Source organism: Meles meles, chromosome 10 (assembly GCF_922984935.1).
Source record: "Meles meles chromosome 10, mMelMel3.1 paternal haplotype, whole genome shotgun sequence".
NCBI classification, from domain to species: Eukaryota; Metazoa; Chordata; class Mammalia; order Carnivora; family Mustelidae; genus Meles; species Meles meles.
The window spans coordinates 82,019,483-82,037,963 of record NC_060075.1 but is presented as its reverse complement, the minus strand read 5'-3'; the positions used below and the strand labels follow the sequence as shown (position 1 = coordinate 82,037,963).

General features: G+C 39.2%; 1 protein-coding gene and 1 pseudogene across 10 annotated transcripts in view; one reads left to right on the top strand and one right to left on the bottom strand.

Moving 5' to 3' along the window:
• CACNA2D1 (calcium voltage-gated channel auxiliary subunit alpha2delta 1) overlaps positions 1–18,481 on the bottom strand; it is a 502,406-nt gene that overhangs the window by 390,594 nt on the left and 93,331 nt on the right. For all 10 annotated transcript variants that reach the window (XR_006820510.1, XM_046020734.1, XM_046020735.1 and 7 more), the window contains exon 3: positions 3,249–3,365. Coding sequence is in view for 9 of the 10 variants with exons in the window: in XM_046020734.1 (XP_045876690.1) it covers positions 3,249–3,365 (117 nt within the window). In the remaining variant the exon portion in view is untranslated. The remainder of the gene's footprint in view (positions 1–3,248; positions 3,366–18,481) is intronic.
• LOC123952107 lies at positions 10,185–11,110 on the top strand (annotated as a pseudogene).

Sequence of the window (18,481 nt, the reverse complement as noted above, 5' to 3'; positions counted from 1 at the left end):
AAGCTCTTTTAGTCAAGAAGTCTCCCAGAGTATAAGCCTACAACAAAAACAGAAGTTAATTAATAATGCCATCTTGCATTCATTTACAGTACAATGTAGCACCTGTTTTTCAATTAGCCTCAAAACATTTCCCTTTGAAATAATGTGTGTTCTGTTTTTGTGGAGTCAAAAAAGTTAAATAAAGAATTTAGTCTGAAAACAAACATGACTCTTTCCCCCTGACATAAAATCTAATTCCACATTTAATTAGTCATTGTGATTTCTGTATTCTGTCATTAATGCATTTAGGATAGTCACTGGTCCCCCACAGGACTCAAATAATATGCCAGGTGTCTAGAGCTTCAAATCCAAATGGTGAAAAAGAAACTCTCAATAGGCTCAATTTTAATCCAATTAAAGCAAGAGACATGATATTTCATTCTGTGATCATTTTTCATGGGACTTTGATGTCCGGATTATCCACTTCTTATGTTTGGAGGAAAAAGGTAAGCTGATAAAAATTAGCATAATTGGAATCCTTTTCAGTGGTCATTGAGTGAGTTCATTAATTAATTAAGTAGAAAGTACTTATTTTTATTAAATAAACTTATATTGAAAACACACTTTACATTTGTAAATGATGCGTAAAAATGGTATTCACATACCCAAAATTTGCGAGAAGAATGCTTCGAATCTTCCAGTAATGAAAACTTACTTTACCATGGATAAGTCATGTATATATTTCGTAAAAATTAAATGTTTCAACTTCTGGCAATATGGCATTCAAGTATTCCAAAGAACTTTCCTTTTTTTTTTTTTTAAAGATTTTATTTATTTATTTGGCAGACAGAGATCACAATTAGGCAGAGAGGCAGGCAGAGAGAGAAGAGGAAGCAGGCTTCCTGCGGAGCAGAGAGCCCGATGCGGGGCTCGATCCCAGGACCCTGGGATCATGACCTGAGCCGAAGGCAGAGGCTTTAACCCACTGAGCCACCCAGGCACCCCAAGAACTTTCCTTTTATATTACAACAAGATCCTGGATATTTTAAGAACCATAAAGATTTATAAAAGTGCCAAAAAAGCAGGCAAAATTTCTGAGTGCCAAGATATATAGATATATAATAGAGTAAGCTAAAAATCTGAACTGTGAGTGATAAGTAAAGAGGACATTCGGAGTTGTCCTGGGACAAATTCTTCTAACAGTGCTGTGATTTGTAGACTAAGAGAAGCTAAACACAAGCCCCAGCATTGTCTCTAACAGATGATGTACAGGAACTTTACAAAGGAATTTTAAACTATTATTTAATAGAATAAATACTTTATTTATTTATTGTTTATTGTTTATTATAAATAAAATAATTTATTTAATAGAATAAAAGCTTACTCAGTGGCAAGAAGAGTCTATTTATAAATTAGAAGGACAAAATATCATAATGATATCAATCTTCCCAGTTTGGTCTGAGTCAATACAAACACCAATCAAAACTCCAGGAAAGATTTTCTTGGATAATGGCAAGATGAATCTAAAACTTAGATTGTGAAGGTTCAAGAATACTCGAGATCCTTCTGAAGAATACGCGAAGGGACTGGGTTTGCCAGAAATCTAGCTTGATATTTGGAGCTCTCTGGGGTAATGCAAGCTAAAAAATGGCCATAGGAAAATTGGTTAGAAAAACATTTAACCTGAAGTGCAACCTAGGGACCCGTGGTTAAGCATCTGCCCTTGGCTCTGGTTACAATCCCAGGGTCCTGGGATAGAGACTGGCATCAGGCTGATGCTCAGCAGGGAAAGCTTCTCCCTCTGCCTCTCCCCCTGCTTGGTCTCTCTCTCTCTGTCATATAAACATACAGATACAAATGAATGAATGAATGAATAGAAATAAACTGCAATCTAACACTGTATACTGGCATTAGTCGCAGGTAGAGTAAATCAATCTGAAAGACAGAACTTTTTAGAATAAAATGTATAAAGAATGTTTACAATCTCAGGATAGAGAAGGATTTCTTAAAACATACACCCTGAAATATTAATTTTTTTTACTCATAAGTTTTTTAAAAGGTCACTGTGACTACATTAAAACGAAGAACGTATTTTGTCATAATACACCACCAGAACAATGAAAAGACAAGTCACAAAAAAAATAGTTGCATTACACAGAACTTAAATGAGTTACCATCAAGAATACACGACCAAAAGAAAAAAAAAAAAAATACATGACCAAAAATCAATTTAGAAAATTAAAATGTGCAAAACATATGAACAGATATTTCACTGAAGAAACAAAAATGGTGAGTGGATAATGAAACAGTTGTCTGCCTCATGACTAAGAAGGGGAGGTTCTACTTTACACTTTACTTCCATTTGCTGGTCCACAATTAAGAAATCCGTCATGGCCATTTATGGGCCAGAATACGGATCAGTGGGGACTCGTATACAGCTGGTGGAGGTGTAAACTGATACAAGCATTTTGGAAAACAATTTTCATACCTGTGAGTACACTACGGTCTATTAATTCTCCTGTCATGTACATAACACCCTACAGGTATCCCTGCATTTATGTACCACGAGACTTGTTCAAGAAAATTCAGCAGCAGTATTCACCGTAGCACTCATCTGGAGATAATTCGAATGATAGTTTGCCAACAGAGAAGAAATGAACCAATGGAGATATGCCCTCAAAAGATAATTTCCAACTGTGAATGAGAGTGAATTTAAGCCAAGTGCAAACACTCAGATAAATACACACGTAACGTTGAGGGAAGAAAGCAAGTTGTTGACGTCTGTATACACAACAACATTTTGATAAAGCTGAAAAACAAGCAAACTCGCAACCACCGTGTTTCGCAAAACATTTATGCGAGGTGTGTCTATTTTTAAAAAGAAAAGAAAATGAGTCCTGGCCACCTCACAGGGAAAAGAGACGATTACAAAGACAGCTTGAAGGGTACTGGCAATATTTGTGGGTCTTATGTTGTATCATAGATTTAAACATGATGAATGTGCCGCATAACTTACAAATGGATAAACAGATGTATGCCCCAATTAAATACACTGTTCCTATGTTATAAAATCCCCTAACATAAAAAATAAACTAATCATCAGAAATATGCTGATGATTTTGCGTTCCACTATGAAACTGATCTCTCATGTTTTAGGAACACGTTACCTGGGCATTGTTTCCAAGGTAAAGGAAGCATACTAGAGAAAATGAAGTATGAAAAACAAGCAATGGAAAATAATAAAATGAGCAGATCCAATTTAAACTCACCACCAGAGCTTTAGATCTGTTGCTTAGAAGTTTCTCGATATCCCTGGCTGCAATTTCCACCAGCTGCCGTGCATTATTTGGCTCCACAGTATACAACTCTTGATACTTCTCATAAATCTGCATGGAGAGAAAAGAAAATTAATAATTGCTTATGTAGTTCCTAAGTTCATAGTAGAATGTATTTTAAACAGACCCACTTTAGAAAGACCCACTCTTTCCTTTCTTCATTGTGATCTTTTTGGAACGTGGATGTGTCAAAATATGTATGTAAATAAAAATTCGCTGTCAGACCACCAGCTAGCATGTCCTGTTAAAAGGCTATAAAATAGGGGCACCTGGGTGGCTCAATGGGTTAAAGCCTCTGCCTTCGGCTCAGGTCATGATCTCAGGGTACTGGGATCGAGCCCCGCATCGGGCTCTCTGCTCAGCAGAGAGCCTGCTTCCCTTCTCTCTCTGCCTGCTTCTCTGCCTACTTGTGATCTCTGTCTGTCAAATAAATAAATAAAATCTTAAAAAGGGGGGGGCTAGAAAATATCTTGTACCACAAAGATCTGTGTACACAATATTTTAAAAGTCCTTTTTTTTTTTTAAGATTTTATGTATTTATTTGACAAAGAGTACAAGCAGGCGGGGAGCAGCAGGGAGGGGGAGAAGCAGGCCCCCACTGAGCAGAGAGTCTGACGTGGGGCTTGATCCCAGGACCCTGGGTACATGACCAGACCCAAAGGCAGATGTTCAAGCAACTGAGCCACCAGGCACCCCTGTGTATTTCAAGTTTGTGACTTGAAATTGTACCTCCCTGAATGCAAAACCTGGTATTAACAGCCATTGGGATTTTTTTTTCTTTTTTTTTTAAAGAAAGGCCATGTTAGAAAACAGTAGGACAGAAGCATGGCAGGTCAGACTTGGAGGATGTGTGCAGCGAACCAAGGCAGGAGGAAGGGGGAACCAATAATGTACTGAAGGAGACTCCCCACGGTTATCCTGCCAGCCACAACCACTGAGATTAAAGTGTATGCTGCTAAACCTTATGAAGGGAGGGGGGGAGAGCAGAGAGAGGGGCAGGAAGAGAAGGAAAGAGAGAGAATGAAGCCTCTGCTCCGGTTCACCCAGGTAACAGAGGGAGCTTTACTACACAGAAGGGTTGAAAGTCACTGAGGTCTACATTCAAGTTCGGTTAAATCTGTAACAGTGTAAATAATTTTCATTAGCAAACTGAATCTTTGGGGTTTGGTCTTCTCTGAATCACTGAATCAGACTAGGCTGGAAGCAAGCTAGGCAGCAAAAGAAGCCTATATTTTGCCTCACATCAGTGTCCATAGAAGGATTTCCCTGGAGTGGCCTCAGATGCACCTGTTTTCAGAGCCCGCACACTCCTGGCAGGGGGGAGGAATTAAAGAAGGAGGGGTGAGGAGAAACAGCAACCATGCTTATGGCTACAGGGCTGAGCCGAGTAGGAAACCCCTTATGCATCCAACAGATGGGTTGCACATGCATGACTAAACCATCTTTGAAAGCCAGGGCCTGGCAGGTTTTTATCGTCTTAGGAGAAGTGAATCCAGGGCACATGCAGGAACCAGTTCAACCCTGTTTTTCCTGGCACAACTCCAGCGTTGTACAATACTACCAACAGGTCCTACAGCCTGCTTCCAGCTGACCACGGATGCTACTGGTAGACGCTGCTTTCATATATGCACAGATGCATACGCTAACATGTCTTTGTAAATAAACATGTTAGATTTACATGAAGTTTTCGTATTTTTAGGGGATTCAAAATTAATCATTTTAAAAGATTTAAATCCAGCTTTTATTCCTAATTTTTTTTTTTTTTTTACTTATTCAAACTATGAGGTTTTTCTTATAATCATTTAAATTTTGACCCTATAGGTTCATCATCCCAACTATTCAAGGCACAGTCATCCGGTCATATAAAATCCCCACATTCAGTTTTATTTGGAATTCCTGCCTATTACTGGATTGCTCAGACTTTCTGCTGAGGGGCAGATTATGGAGTCCTGTTTTAAAGACCAAGTTGCCCATGAACAACTCCATCCAGCCCAAGGCTCTCTCTTTCACTTGAGCCTAAGATGACATCCAGGAACATGAACTCCTGAAAAGATTAATTGATTTGGGGTACAAACAGATAAACCTCAACATCACTGTAATTGATCCAGGACATTTAGTTCTTTGCAGGAAAACCAATAAAGCTAATTGGTGTGAAAGCACTTGTGCTCTGTGCCGTTAATATTGTGTTCATTTCTAAATGAAGTCTGACCTTCTTCCTGTGGCACAGGGACTATGACAATTCAGAGTCGGTAGAGATCAGTTCCAAATATACAATCTGTACTTTGCCTTATGTACGGAACGTAATGTCACTTATTAAGTCACTACCTACATATGCCAGATATAAGTTCTTTAAAGAACGAATGGAGTATGAATCAGACAAAAACAATTCAGTTCAAGTATATGCAGATTCTCTCAAATATATACAGAAAATTCTCTAAAATTGATTCTAGGGTAATCTTTTCATGCTTAGAAAATTAAAAAAACAAAACAGAACCTAATTCACAAATAAACTTTAAATAAACGAAGTCAAGGATGCTTACATCTACAGCCCCAATACAAATATCCTGTTGTACTCTGTAATGTATAAAACCACATCTGAAATGTTTCTTGGTAATAAAAAGTAATTAAAACCATATAACTGCCCCCACGAAAATAACTAGTTCTTCCTTCTGTTTTTTTTAAGATTTTATTATTTATTCATTTGAGAGAGAGAGAGAGAGAGTACAAGCAGGGAGAGGGGCAGAGAGAAAGGAAGAGGCAGACTGCCCACGGAGCAGGGAGCCCAATGCAGGGCTCAATCCCAGGACCCTAAGATCATGACCTGAGCCAAAGGCAGATGCTTAACCGAATGAGCCACCCAAGTGACCCTTTTTTCCTTTTTTAAAAAACAATTGTCTGTTTTACCATTTTATCCAATTCTTTCCAGAAAAAAAAAAGAACACAGTGTAAATAACATGAGTTTTCGATACGAGACAGAGCTCCATTCAAATCATATGTCAATTCCCCTTATGCTATGTTGACACTAGCTTCCATCTCTTCTACTAGAAAGAATGTAATATATAATGAGAATCCTAGACAGGATATTTTTCCTCCTGACTGATATACTCATATGCTTTAATTTTTCGGCAGTGCAAATCCTCTCACTTCCATCCTTGCCACAAGTTCTGACAGAAAAAATATCTGTCACCTGTCAATTCTTGCTTTCTTACGAGCTTAATTAACTGGCTTTAATGACCATTCACTCTTACATTCACGGACAACAGAGAATATAGTTTCCCTTCCTTTTTCCACTGGAAACTTCTAAGTCTCTTTGCTCCAAGTCTATAGTTTCAAGATAATCTTCAGAATGATATATTTAAAAATAACCTCAAGTATAATATTAAAAAGTGATACCTAACTCATTGGTATAATTACTTCATAAACATACCTAAAGAAATATGTCAGAAATCATAATACTTACTATTATGCCACGGAATAACACAGATAACCCAGAGCAAGATAGGCTTCAGAGTTTTGGATGTAAATCCAAATGGGTTCAAAGTGATTAGCAATCACGTTGAGGCTTCTACTCTAATCACTCTGAGGTGTTTCACCTACATTACACCATTTACTCACTTTAAGAAATCTGAAAAATACATTTAATTAACCATTGCATTAGTGAGAATACTGAAATTCAGGCTTTGGAGTATCAGAGTGGAGACAGTTTGGGTCCCAGATCACATGGTAAAGGAGCAAACCACTGCCCAGGGGAAAGCAGCTGAAGGAGAAATGGTAACATGGCACATTTAGGCAAAGTAGATCTATAATACCACTCAGCCCGGGATCTCATCTGGCTTCAGCAGGACGTGGAAAAAAAGAAAGGCTGCTGGGATGAACAAGAAAGGAAGCTCAGAATTCATCTGTCTGCTAGGAGATAGAGTCAGTGATAATCAAGGGAATTTTAGTGCAGAGCTTGAGAGATGGACAGTGGGGAGCTGAGTTCCATCTGAAGGAGGATGGTGCAAACCACCCACAGTTGAGGGGCCCGAAAGAGGCTGAAGAGATTGGCCAAGTATTCGTAGCAATCATATTCAATATCTATGCCAAGAGCACAGAAAACAGCGAATATACTACACATCTTGCCACGTGCTGCCCCTTGCACCCGGATGCCAAGGAGCAAAGTTAAGAACACCAGAGATTATTAGAAGGGAGTTGGGAGAGAGACCTTGAAATTCTGAGACCAAGTTTTCTTTCCCCCAGGGGGAGAGAATGGCAGGTCTTAAATAAGGTAAGTTCCCTTAAGAGAAACAGAAATGTCTGCATATTAAGTCTTAAATATTTAAATTTTGACAACCCTTTCCCTCCCATGGAACTCATCTTGAATAAGTAATCAAGATTTCTGCCATGCCCACAGTCATCTTTCTCAGACAAGTTTTCCTTTTGACAGCCCCCCGATGAAAGAAGAGGCCTGCACGTTTCCTTACAAATGGGTACAATATTCTAATGTATGACCTTGACCCTGGCCCCTGACTAATTGCATCAGGACATATCAGATCTAGAAGCAGCTAACTTCTGACTCGAAGGCCTGTGAGGAAACAGGTCCAAAAGAGCTGTATGAACGATGACAACACACTGAACCAATCAGATTCTTTCGCCACATGTGGGACAGTCATTAGGTGGGTCAAGGGCAGAAGCAGCAGAAGTCTGACTAGTGGAAGAAAAGCGGCATGCAGATGTTAGAGTGCCAGAGGGACGGCTATGCTAGGAGGTTATACTGGCCTCCCAGAGGGATCCACTTGCTAACTGCCAGGATCTGGAACTATATGCTATTACATGGCAAAGGGGAATTAAGTTTGCAGACGAAATGAAATTTTACTCATCAGGTGAACTGAAAAGAAAGAGATTATCCTGGACCATCCTGGTGAGTCCAATGTCATCACAAGAGTCCTGGGAAGTGGAAGAGGAGGACGTGACTATGCAAGAGGAAGCTGGAGAGATCCAGCTGGAAACCCTCCCAGCGTTGCCAGTTCTCAAGATGGAGAAAGGGGGCCATAAGCCCAGGGAAGGACTTCCCGATCTATAGGCTGTAAAATAACAAATTTGTGTTTTAAGCCAATACATTTTGGGTGACTTGTCACAGTAACAACAGAAAATTAAAACAATGAACTATTTGTTAAGAGCTCCTAGCTGAGAGGTAACAATAATAATCAGCCTCTGGATAGTAAGTCTGTAATAAACTCCTCGAGTGATTCACTCTTCCAAAAAGCAAAAATGCTTAAGAAAGACCTCAGGCTTTGAAAGTTGTGATTAACATTATTAATTACTACTTTGCACCTTCATTCCATTACTCATTGGATTCATTTCATTCACAGGAAGAATGAGTTCTATTGTGAGAAATGTACAATTTCTGTTCGACTTTACAAAATAATGAAATTATCTCAGGACTTCTATTATGACCCTCACAATAATGTGAGATTTTGAGAAGAAATTCTAGAGAGAAAAGCTAAAAATATCAAAATAGATGTGCACACATTGTCCAAAAATATATGTGAACTGGATGAATATGATCCTACCTCATAATAATGAGAGGGCTTAAAAGAAAATGGGACAGAACTCCCACCATCATTCTCACTTCACTGTCTTTATTGGCTAACAGGGGTACGTTCTCACATCTTCAGTACTAATGCAGGCAGCAAAGAGATGCCTTGCTACTCAACTGCTTCAGTGACTCAGAAATCAATTTCACTTACTTTTACTTAAATTTTGCAATTATGGGATGGCTTGGTTATATTTTTTTTCTTCTTTATTAAGTGTTTTGTGGGCTTTTGGACTACTTGTTCCCTAGCAACTGAGAGTGTCTTGTGTCTAAAAGATGTATTAACACAAAAGAATGATATAATCTTCTTTCGTGGTCACCTTCAAAGATCAAAGTTCCCTTACCTTAAGAAATTTTGCAATGATTCACAAGTATAATAAAGTCCTTCTTTTGATTTATTGTAAGTTACATCATCAGACAAACTGCCCAACAGAAAGAGATGTTCAGATATGTGAAGAATCCTTCATCTAAGGTAAAAAATATCTATTATCACTGATCTGAATTGATGCTAGAATATATTTTACCAACAACAAAGAAGATTTTTAAAGTCTACCTTCCTCCATTGAAAATTAGGTGAGTTAAAAAAAAAAAAGAAAAGAATACTGCCATAAAAGAATATGCAATATTTACTAATTAACTCCTGATCTCTTCAAACTCTCCCCTCCTCCTCTTTAATTAAAAATAGTAAATGATGCAATCTCAAAAATAAATGTCAAGTTTTGAAAATCTCTCACTCTTTAATGCTCTTTAATACACTGTCAGTTGTATTTAACACAATTGGTAAAAATCACTTTTATTTCCTTTCTCCTATAACCCAGTTTTCTGAGATACGATACTACCTTTGAACTTGTTATGGCTTGAGATTTCTATTTGGCTACCTTTAAGCAAATGCAAACATCATCTAACATAATTTATTAAGTATCATGTTTGTTACGTATTTCCTATTTTCTTTAACCAGAATGTAAATTTTAAGGGGACAGACATTTTTGCCTGTTTTGTTCACTGGTACAGCCCAGCACATAATACAGTGCCTACACAGTTACTAGTTACTAGTAACTAGTAAGTAGTAGTTAACTACTACTTAATAGTTATCAGTAGATAGTTGTTACTGCACCCAGGCCTTGCTAGGAATGTGAATGCCGACTTACAAGTTCCTCCTTGTACTTTAAAATTAGTATTTATTTTGAACCTAAAAAAATAACAAAGCCATGTAAGGTGTTATGCAATTAGATAAAGGAATATAAATACAACACCCGAACGATAATTAGATCCCAAAAATAAAGCAAATGCTCAAAATGAGGTAATGATAAATACAAAGAACAATAGTGTTGCCCTGAAGAGATCCAGAAAATTGTGCTGTCAGAATTCAGAGGGAAGTACAATCACCTGGGTTATGACACACAAGAAGAAGGGACTGCCACCACACTTTGAGGGATACATGTGTTAATGAGGGAGGAAAAAAATCAGAATGCATGTGTACAAGGAATTATTGGAAAATACAGATTGAAAGGCAAAGTGAGACACGACCATGGGCAGCTATGAAATGCAGGATACTTCCTCAGCTTGGAGGGGCATCCCAGCCAGGTTGTGCTGGTGGAAGGATCTTGTGATTTCAAATGCAGAGTGTTTCCTGCCTACATTCAAGAGGTGGGTGAAAAGCCAGCCAGTATCCCCTGGGGCAGCAAGATGCCTTTTGGTCAGCAGATGTCCAATATTGGTGGCCGCAGCACCGGTGGCTGGGTGCATGGGGTCAGCTTCTCTGTCGGCGGGAACTGCCTGGCCTGGGTCATTCATGACAGTAATGTATCCATTGCTGATGCCTCCAACCTCTGGAAACAGAGTTCCTACCCCTCCTAAGTGTGTCATCTGTCTCAGAGAATAGCGTTGTCACTGCAGGCCATGACTGCTGCCCAATGCTCCTCAACGACGATGACCATGGTTGCTGGGCTTTCATGTCCAAACTAGACGTTCCAAAGCCGAGCCTCCAGCACGACACAGTTGCCATGGATCACTTCTGCAGCATGGACAAGAGGGCCACGACTGCGGACCACAATACGGCCCTGGAGACGCTGCACCAAAAGAGCATCACTCGAGTGTCTGTCTACGCGGTGGACAAGAGAGATTGTTGCAGATTTTGCACTACTGGCATCGATGGGAGCCATGACAGTTTGGGATTTCAGGACCGTAAGCGTCTTCCATCCAGGGCCTCCCGACAATGTGAAGCTGAGTGAGCCTCCCAGATTCAGCATGACAAACTGACAGACTGATCAGCTGACGAATATGCGGATGCAGCCCTGACCTGTGCATGCGGTGAGGAGAGCCAGCCGCAAGGAAACGCCGAAGATGTTTTGTGCAAATATCGTTTGTCGGGGGGCACCTGGGTGGCTCAGTGGGTTAAACCCTCTGCCTTCAGCTTCGATCATGATCCCGGGGTCCTGGGATGGAGTCCCGCATCGGGCTCTCTGCTCAGCAGGGAGCCTGCTTCCCCCTCTCTCTCTGCCTGCCTCTCTGCCTACTTGTGATCTCTGTCTGTCAAATAATACACACACACAAACACACACACACATCGTTTGTGTGTTTTGCTTTGAATATAAGTGGTGACAGTGTTGGTTTTTTAAAAGCAGCAGTGATTTGGGTCTTTTTGGTTTTGTTTTTGTTATTTCATTCCATTCTTGACCAAAGCTGCTTTTTAAAGTAGTTTCTTATGGAACGTTGTCACACTAAATTAAAGGGAAGGATGGGAGATATGTAAATTATCTAATCAAATAAAATGCTCAATGTGAAAAAAAAATATTCAGGGTAATGGTTTATACCTTATAGTTAACTCCAAGCTATCTTGCTCAGAACTCCTAGGAAATTCTTCATAGGAAGAATTCAAAATGTAACATAGGCTTACTATGAACATCCTCTGAATGTATGTACACACATTCATATAATTGTACACACATACACACATATACATGAATACACATATATAACTGATCATGTTCTCGAATTCATAGGGCATATATATTTTTTTAAGATTTTATTTATTTATTTGACAGAGGAATAGCAGAAGCAGGCAGAGCGGCAAGCAGGGGGAGAGGGAGAAGCAAGCTCTCCACTAAGCAGGGAATCCGATGAGGGGTTTGCCAGACCCTGGGATCATGACCTGAGCTGAAGGCAGATGCTTAACCCACTGAGCCACCCAGCCCCAACCCCACAGTGCATGTATTTCTGATGATAACTACATCAAACTGCAATTCAAAAATCAAACACAGCAGTTCAATATTTCCCTAGTCTTTTCCATTCATTCCATATGATATAGCTTTTTAGCTGAGACAATATCACATTTCAAATGAGACATAGTCTTTAAGGAGAATAGTTAGGAAGAATGAAGTCAGAATTGGAGAACCTTCCACAGCATAAATTGCTACATACTCTAGTTCTTATTAACAAGAATTTGACGGTGACGCTATCAACCTTGCATTAAAGATGGCAGAAGGGAAGAGGAAAAAAAAAAGATGGTAGAAGGACTAGAACAAGAAACAACCATAATCATGCCTGTGCTATCGCCATGCTACACATTGTAACAGGTGCTAATATTTAACTGCAAATGCAATATAAGGGCTCATTCCTACAACACAGTAACCAAACTACAACAAAGACTAACTTGAGAAAAAAAAAAAGATTCATAGCAACAATTTTTCAGTTTTCAGCTTGGAGACATTTCACACAGAAGGTGAAGAATAAGTTTATCTTCAAGAATACTCAGAATGAGGGGCGCCTGGGTGGCTCAGTCAGTTAAGCGTCTGCCTTTGGCTCAGGTCATGATCCCAGGGTCCTGAGATGAGCCCTGCTCGGGGCTCCCTGCTCATTGGGGAGTCTGCTCCTCCCTCCCTCTCTCTCTAATAAAATCTTAAAAAAAAAAAAAAAAAGGAAGGAGGGAAGGAAGAAAGAATACTCAGAATTAAGGGCATACTTGATCAAGCCCCTGACTTTTGGTTTCAGGTCAGGTCATGATCTCAGGCTCTTCAGATCAAGCCCTCCATCAGGCTGTATGCTCAGTGCAGAGTCTGCTTGTCCCTCTCCATCCCCTCTCTACCCCTCCCCCCTCAAATAAATAAATAAAATCTTTAAGAAAAATGCTTGGAATTTTTTTTTTTAATGAGTACCCTGAATTAAAACAAGCATTAAGAAACATAAAATAAGAAGCCACCTACTTGGGTTTTATTCTTTGTTAATCCCAGAGATAATATTTTAACCTAGCCTCTTTCCTTTTGCATATCCGGAGCTACATATGAGCTGTGTATGTATTTTGAGCAGCAAATTCATATGCAATTAAAAGTGGAAGAGATCATATTAGATTCCATTAAAGTTAAATTAAAAAATACTTAACATAGGCTGAGTGAACTGCTTGCCTGATGTCCCTAACCCCAAACGACCCAAATTCATTTTACTGCCAACAAAAGACTTTTAAAAAGCGGCACTGTTTAATTTGCTCTTAACCATTACATCTTAATAACAATAATACCTTAATAATTTCCTTTTCTAAAGGAAAACTGCTACCTACCAAAGCTGAAAGACAAGTTTACAAATTTACATTCATTTACAGAATTCCATACCTTTACCCTTGCCTCAAATGTCTCAGTGCTTCTAGAGCAGTTTTTCAACCTGAACGCTATAGACATATTCACCAGATACCTCTTGGTGGTGAGAAGATGTCCTGTGCTTTGTAAGATGGTTAGCCCTATCCTCGGCCTCTCTACATGAGGCTCCAGGAGAACCCCCCCCCCCCCTTCACCAGCTGTGACAATCACAAATGTTTCCAAGCACTGACAAATGTCTCCTGGGGGACAAAACTGCCCCTGGCTGAGAACCACAGCTCTAGATATAAAGACAATAACTGTCATCAGAAAAAATAAATAGTAAGAATCTGCACGTTGTATACCAAGAGGGTGCAGCAGCAAATAATGGTCTTTTATGCCATTCATCTTCACTATAGAGAAGCTACCGCTTGGCTATATCATTTAGCGGTTCTTAGTTCCCGTCTTCACTGTGTAGCTCAGAGACAAGAAAAGGGCACAGACAGCATTACATCATTCTCTTTGTAATTAGTATTACCAAGCCATTAGATTACTATTTGGAAAAACAATGAATAATCATGCATCCCTCAAGTACTAGTATAACTTAAGTGTTAATTATTGATAATGGTACAGACTGGTAAGGTAAAAAAAACATTGTAATAGTCTCTTACTATTACTGTTCATGAATGCACAGTACTTCATTGAAAAACCTGTTAATAAAATACTGAAAATCACTATCAGATTAGATATCCCCTAGAGTTTATTCCACACCTTTGAAATTGAATGTAATTATACAGTTAAAAAAAAAAAAATTGGCTTCTTACTTTAAAATCTCCAGTAGGAGGGTAAAGGGAATCCATATTCTATACTGATAATACTATATGCAGTCAAAATAGGTTTCTGTCTACTTAGAGAGATAAAAAAAAGTATTTTCCCCTTAAAATAACTATAATCTCAAGTTGCCCGTGCAAGTATGGCAATTCACTTGGTTACATTTCATCACTGAGAGAATAAGGCAATTATAAATAAAACCAGAATGTGAAATGGCAATAAATAGTTGTATCTGAAAATTAGTTATACTATTCTCAAAAAATAGTTCTATTACTTTTATAAATTATTACTTTTATAAAGGAATATGAACATAAAGCTACATTTTAACATGCAGTAAGCATTTAACTTTTCCATAGTATCTTTTATTGCTTTCAGGTTTCCATATTCCCTTTTACCCCTAAACCATTTCTGTAAGGAAGAGAGTGTTAGACTCTATCTCACTTGACAAGCAGGTAACAGGACATCTGACACCAACCAGCTACTTAGTAGCACTCCCCAGAGGAGAAAAGAAGATCCCAGTCCTTGTTGTCTCTGCACCTTGCTGATTCCCTAAGTTGAAATCACCAATGATTAATTACATTCTGCTCTGGAGTATCTTCCTTTGTAAACAGATTAATATACTAAACTCTCCACCACCTAGAAAATGAATATTCTATTGACATAAGTGACGTGACCATAATGTCAAATTAAAAGCATCAGTCTCTTAATACCACGAGTTACTAATGAAATTATTCACTTAGAACACTTATGTAAATACTAACTTAATTAAGAGTACTGAATGCTCAATATTTAGACACGTTTCATATTGACAGCTTTGAGAGCATACTGAAATGTGAAGGTATTGATTTTAACATAACTTTATGAAATCACAGCAGTGAATCAAAAACCAGCAAGTTCTATGATGATGCCACTGTAGAATGATTTTATCTTCAAAAATACACTTCTGGGGTGGGGGGATATTTTAAAGATTTTATGTATTTAAGAGAGAGAGAGAGAGAGAGAAAGGCCATGAGAGAGGAGAAGGTCAGAGGGAGAAGCAGACTCCCGGTGGAGCTGGGAGCCCAATGCAGGACTCCAGAATCATGGCCTGAGCCGAAGGCAGTTACTTAACCAACTGAGCCACCCAGGCGCCCATCCACAAATTTTCTTAAATATGCTTGCATATTCTAGCCAAACATGTCGAAGACCAAAAAGAATTTGCAGTTAAGGAGAAAGCTTTAAAACAAGGTGACAGGCATAATTTCAACTCTCTTAGGAAGCTAAAAGGATACAATAATCTCTATTAAGAAAAAGTGTGGACTCCGGGACCATCAACACAGCATTAGAATTGAAATAGAAGTGGACTACGGAGCAGTGTCAGGTAATGAGGGCGGAGATTTCAAAATGCATATATTGTTAGGAATAAATATAGGAATAGTCAGTGCACCTTCCATAAACACAAAATGAATCTGGGAAGCTTACAGAGCATTCAAAAAAAAAAAAAAACAAACCAAAAAACATGCAAGAGAACCTGATATCATATGTAGGATGGGAAAGGAACAGGGAAGAAAAAGTAGCAGAGAGGCTTGGGATTAGTGTGGTGTCCAGAAGGCTGCAAATGTCTATGCCTCCAGCCATAGGGAGCAGAAGATATAGAGCAAGTCAGGCCTTATTGTCCCTGGGCCCCAGTCAAGTCAGGACCCCAGTCACCCAGGATACAAAATTTCAGGAGCTCCTCACTCACTTGACGACTCTCCACACTGGTGCCTCCTTCAATTCTGTGTCCTTGGTACATCACGTACCTCACCTCAGTACGGTTCTGTAGGTCCCCACCACCCCATCTGACCCCCATCAGGAAAAGAGATGTACTTGGAATGACCTATTTGGAAAAACTCTACCTCTTTCAAAATACAGTCTTCATACCAGCTGCCTAGTATCAAATTTGTTCTGCTTAGAGATGAAAGAGTTACTATAGACTTAATGTGAAGGATAACCATCAGCCTTTTTTTTTTTTTTTTTTTTTTGGGTAATAAAGAGGAGGCCCTGAGAAAGACTTGGATTCCTAAAGGGAAAGGGAGAAGTGCAAAGAAAGAGAACAAAAGAGACAACAAACTCCCAGATGCTTGTGATTTGCTTGCAGAGTCATGATTTGCTCCCCCACCAACCCCCTCAATGGAGCAGCAACACTCAAGTGGGGCATCTGAGGCTCTCTGACCTCTTTGCAGAGTTCTATTTTGTTTTGCTCTTTTGAACATACAGAAGTGGATTTTATAGAAAAGCAAACAGTAGTCTATACTTATCAATCTATCTTTTAAAAAGTTTTTCATGGGACACCTGGGTGGCTCAGTCAGTTCATCAAGCCCACTCTTGATTTCAGCTCAGGTCTTGATATCAGGGTCAGGAGATCAAGCATCTGGGTGGAGCTGGGCTTGGAGCCTGTGTGAGATTCTCTCTCTCAAGGTCTCCCGGGTGGCTGGGGCAGTTAAGTACTGGACTCTCGATTTTGGCTCAGGTCATAATCTCAGGGTCCTGGTTTCAAGCCCTGCATGGGACTCTGTGCTCAGCAGAGTCTGCTTGTCCCTCCCCCACTGCTCCTCCCCCTGCTCTCTTTCTCTCTCTCTCTCTCTCTCTCTTTCAAATAAATAAATAAATGAAATCCTAAAAAAAAAAAAATCTCTCCCCCTTCTTCTGCCCCTCCCTCAACATGTGTGCACGTTTTCTCTCTCCCTCTCCCCCCCCAAAAAAATCTTTTTCATAAAACAAATTCATTATTCTAGAACCTATTAATTCAGAATACCTGATAATTTAGATACTGGTTGAAATTTAAGTATATCTTTACATGAAATATTTTATCAACTTATTATATGAGAAAATGGTTGCTGGTAAATGTTTTATAAAGTTAAAAACTTTGTTTCCGGGACGCTTGGGTGGCTCAGTAAGTTACATGTCTGCCTTCGGCTCAGGTCATGGTCCTATGGTCTTGGGATAGAGTCCTACATTGCATCAGGCTCCCTGCTCAGTTGGGGGTTCTGCTTCTCCCTTCTCTGCCCCTCCTCTTCCCCTGCTTGTGCTGGAGCTCTTTCTCTGACAAATATATAAATAAATCCTTAAAAAAAAAAAGAACTTTGTTTCTAAGATTTAGACCATCTTTATTTGTTAAATGTTATCTCTGCATTAATATATAATGATCAGCCTCTCCATTTGCCAGCTACAGGAATATGTATGTCTATGTGTGTGTGTATGTTTATTTCCTTTTTTTTTAATATTTTATTTATTTATTTGATAAAGAGAGAGATCACAAGTAGGCAGAGAGGCAGGCAGAAGAGGGGGAAGCAGGCTCCCTGCTGAGCAGAGAGCCCGATGCGAGCAGAGAGCCCAGGACCCTTAGATCATGACCTGAGCCAAAGGCAGAAGCTTAACGACTGAACCACCCAGGTACCCCAGTGTGTTTATGTTTAAAAGTAATAAAATGTCTTCCCTTTGTCGAAAGATTTCAAAGAAGACACAAACAAATAAAAGGACATCCTGTGCTCATGGATTGGAAGAATTAAATAGTTAAAACAGCCATACCACTCAAAGCCTTCTGGAGATTCAACCCCCATTAAAATATAAAAGGCATTTTTCAAGAAATAGAAGAAATAATCTGAAAGTCTGTGTACAGTTTGTTAAGAACAGACACTAACAATGTATTAAAGGTATGTAATGTGACAGATATCATTATAACCATACTGCAATACATAAATGTATCAAAGTAATACAATGTCCACCTTAAATTAACACAATGCCTTAATCATTATCAACCCTCCCTGGGCTAGTGTTTGAGGATGCTAGAAACCATTTTTATGGGCGCCTGGGTGGCTCAGTGGTTTAAGCCTCTGCCTTCGGCTCAGGTCATGATCTCAGGGTCCTGGGATCGAGTCCCGCATCAGGCTCTCTGCTCGGCAGGGAGCCTGCTTCCTCCTCTCTCTCTCTCTCTGCCTGCCTCTCTGCCTACTTGTGATCTCTCTCTGTCAAATAAATAAATAAAATCTTTAAAAAAAAAGGAACCATTTTTATAAAATTGGAAAGATGTCTGATTTTAGCTATGCTGCCTCCTTGGAGCTGTTTCTGGGCCTTTAGGTAAAAACTTAGCTGTACTCTCTCATGCCAGTAGAAACAATTCCATTACATAATTTGGAAAAAACTATCATTTCTACAATATTAAATATCAACCTAGG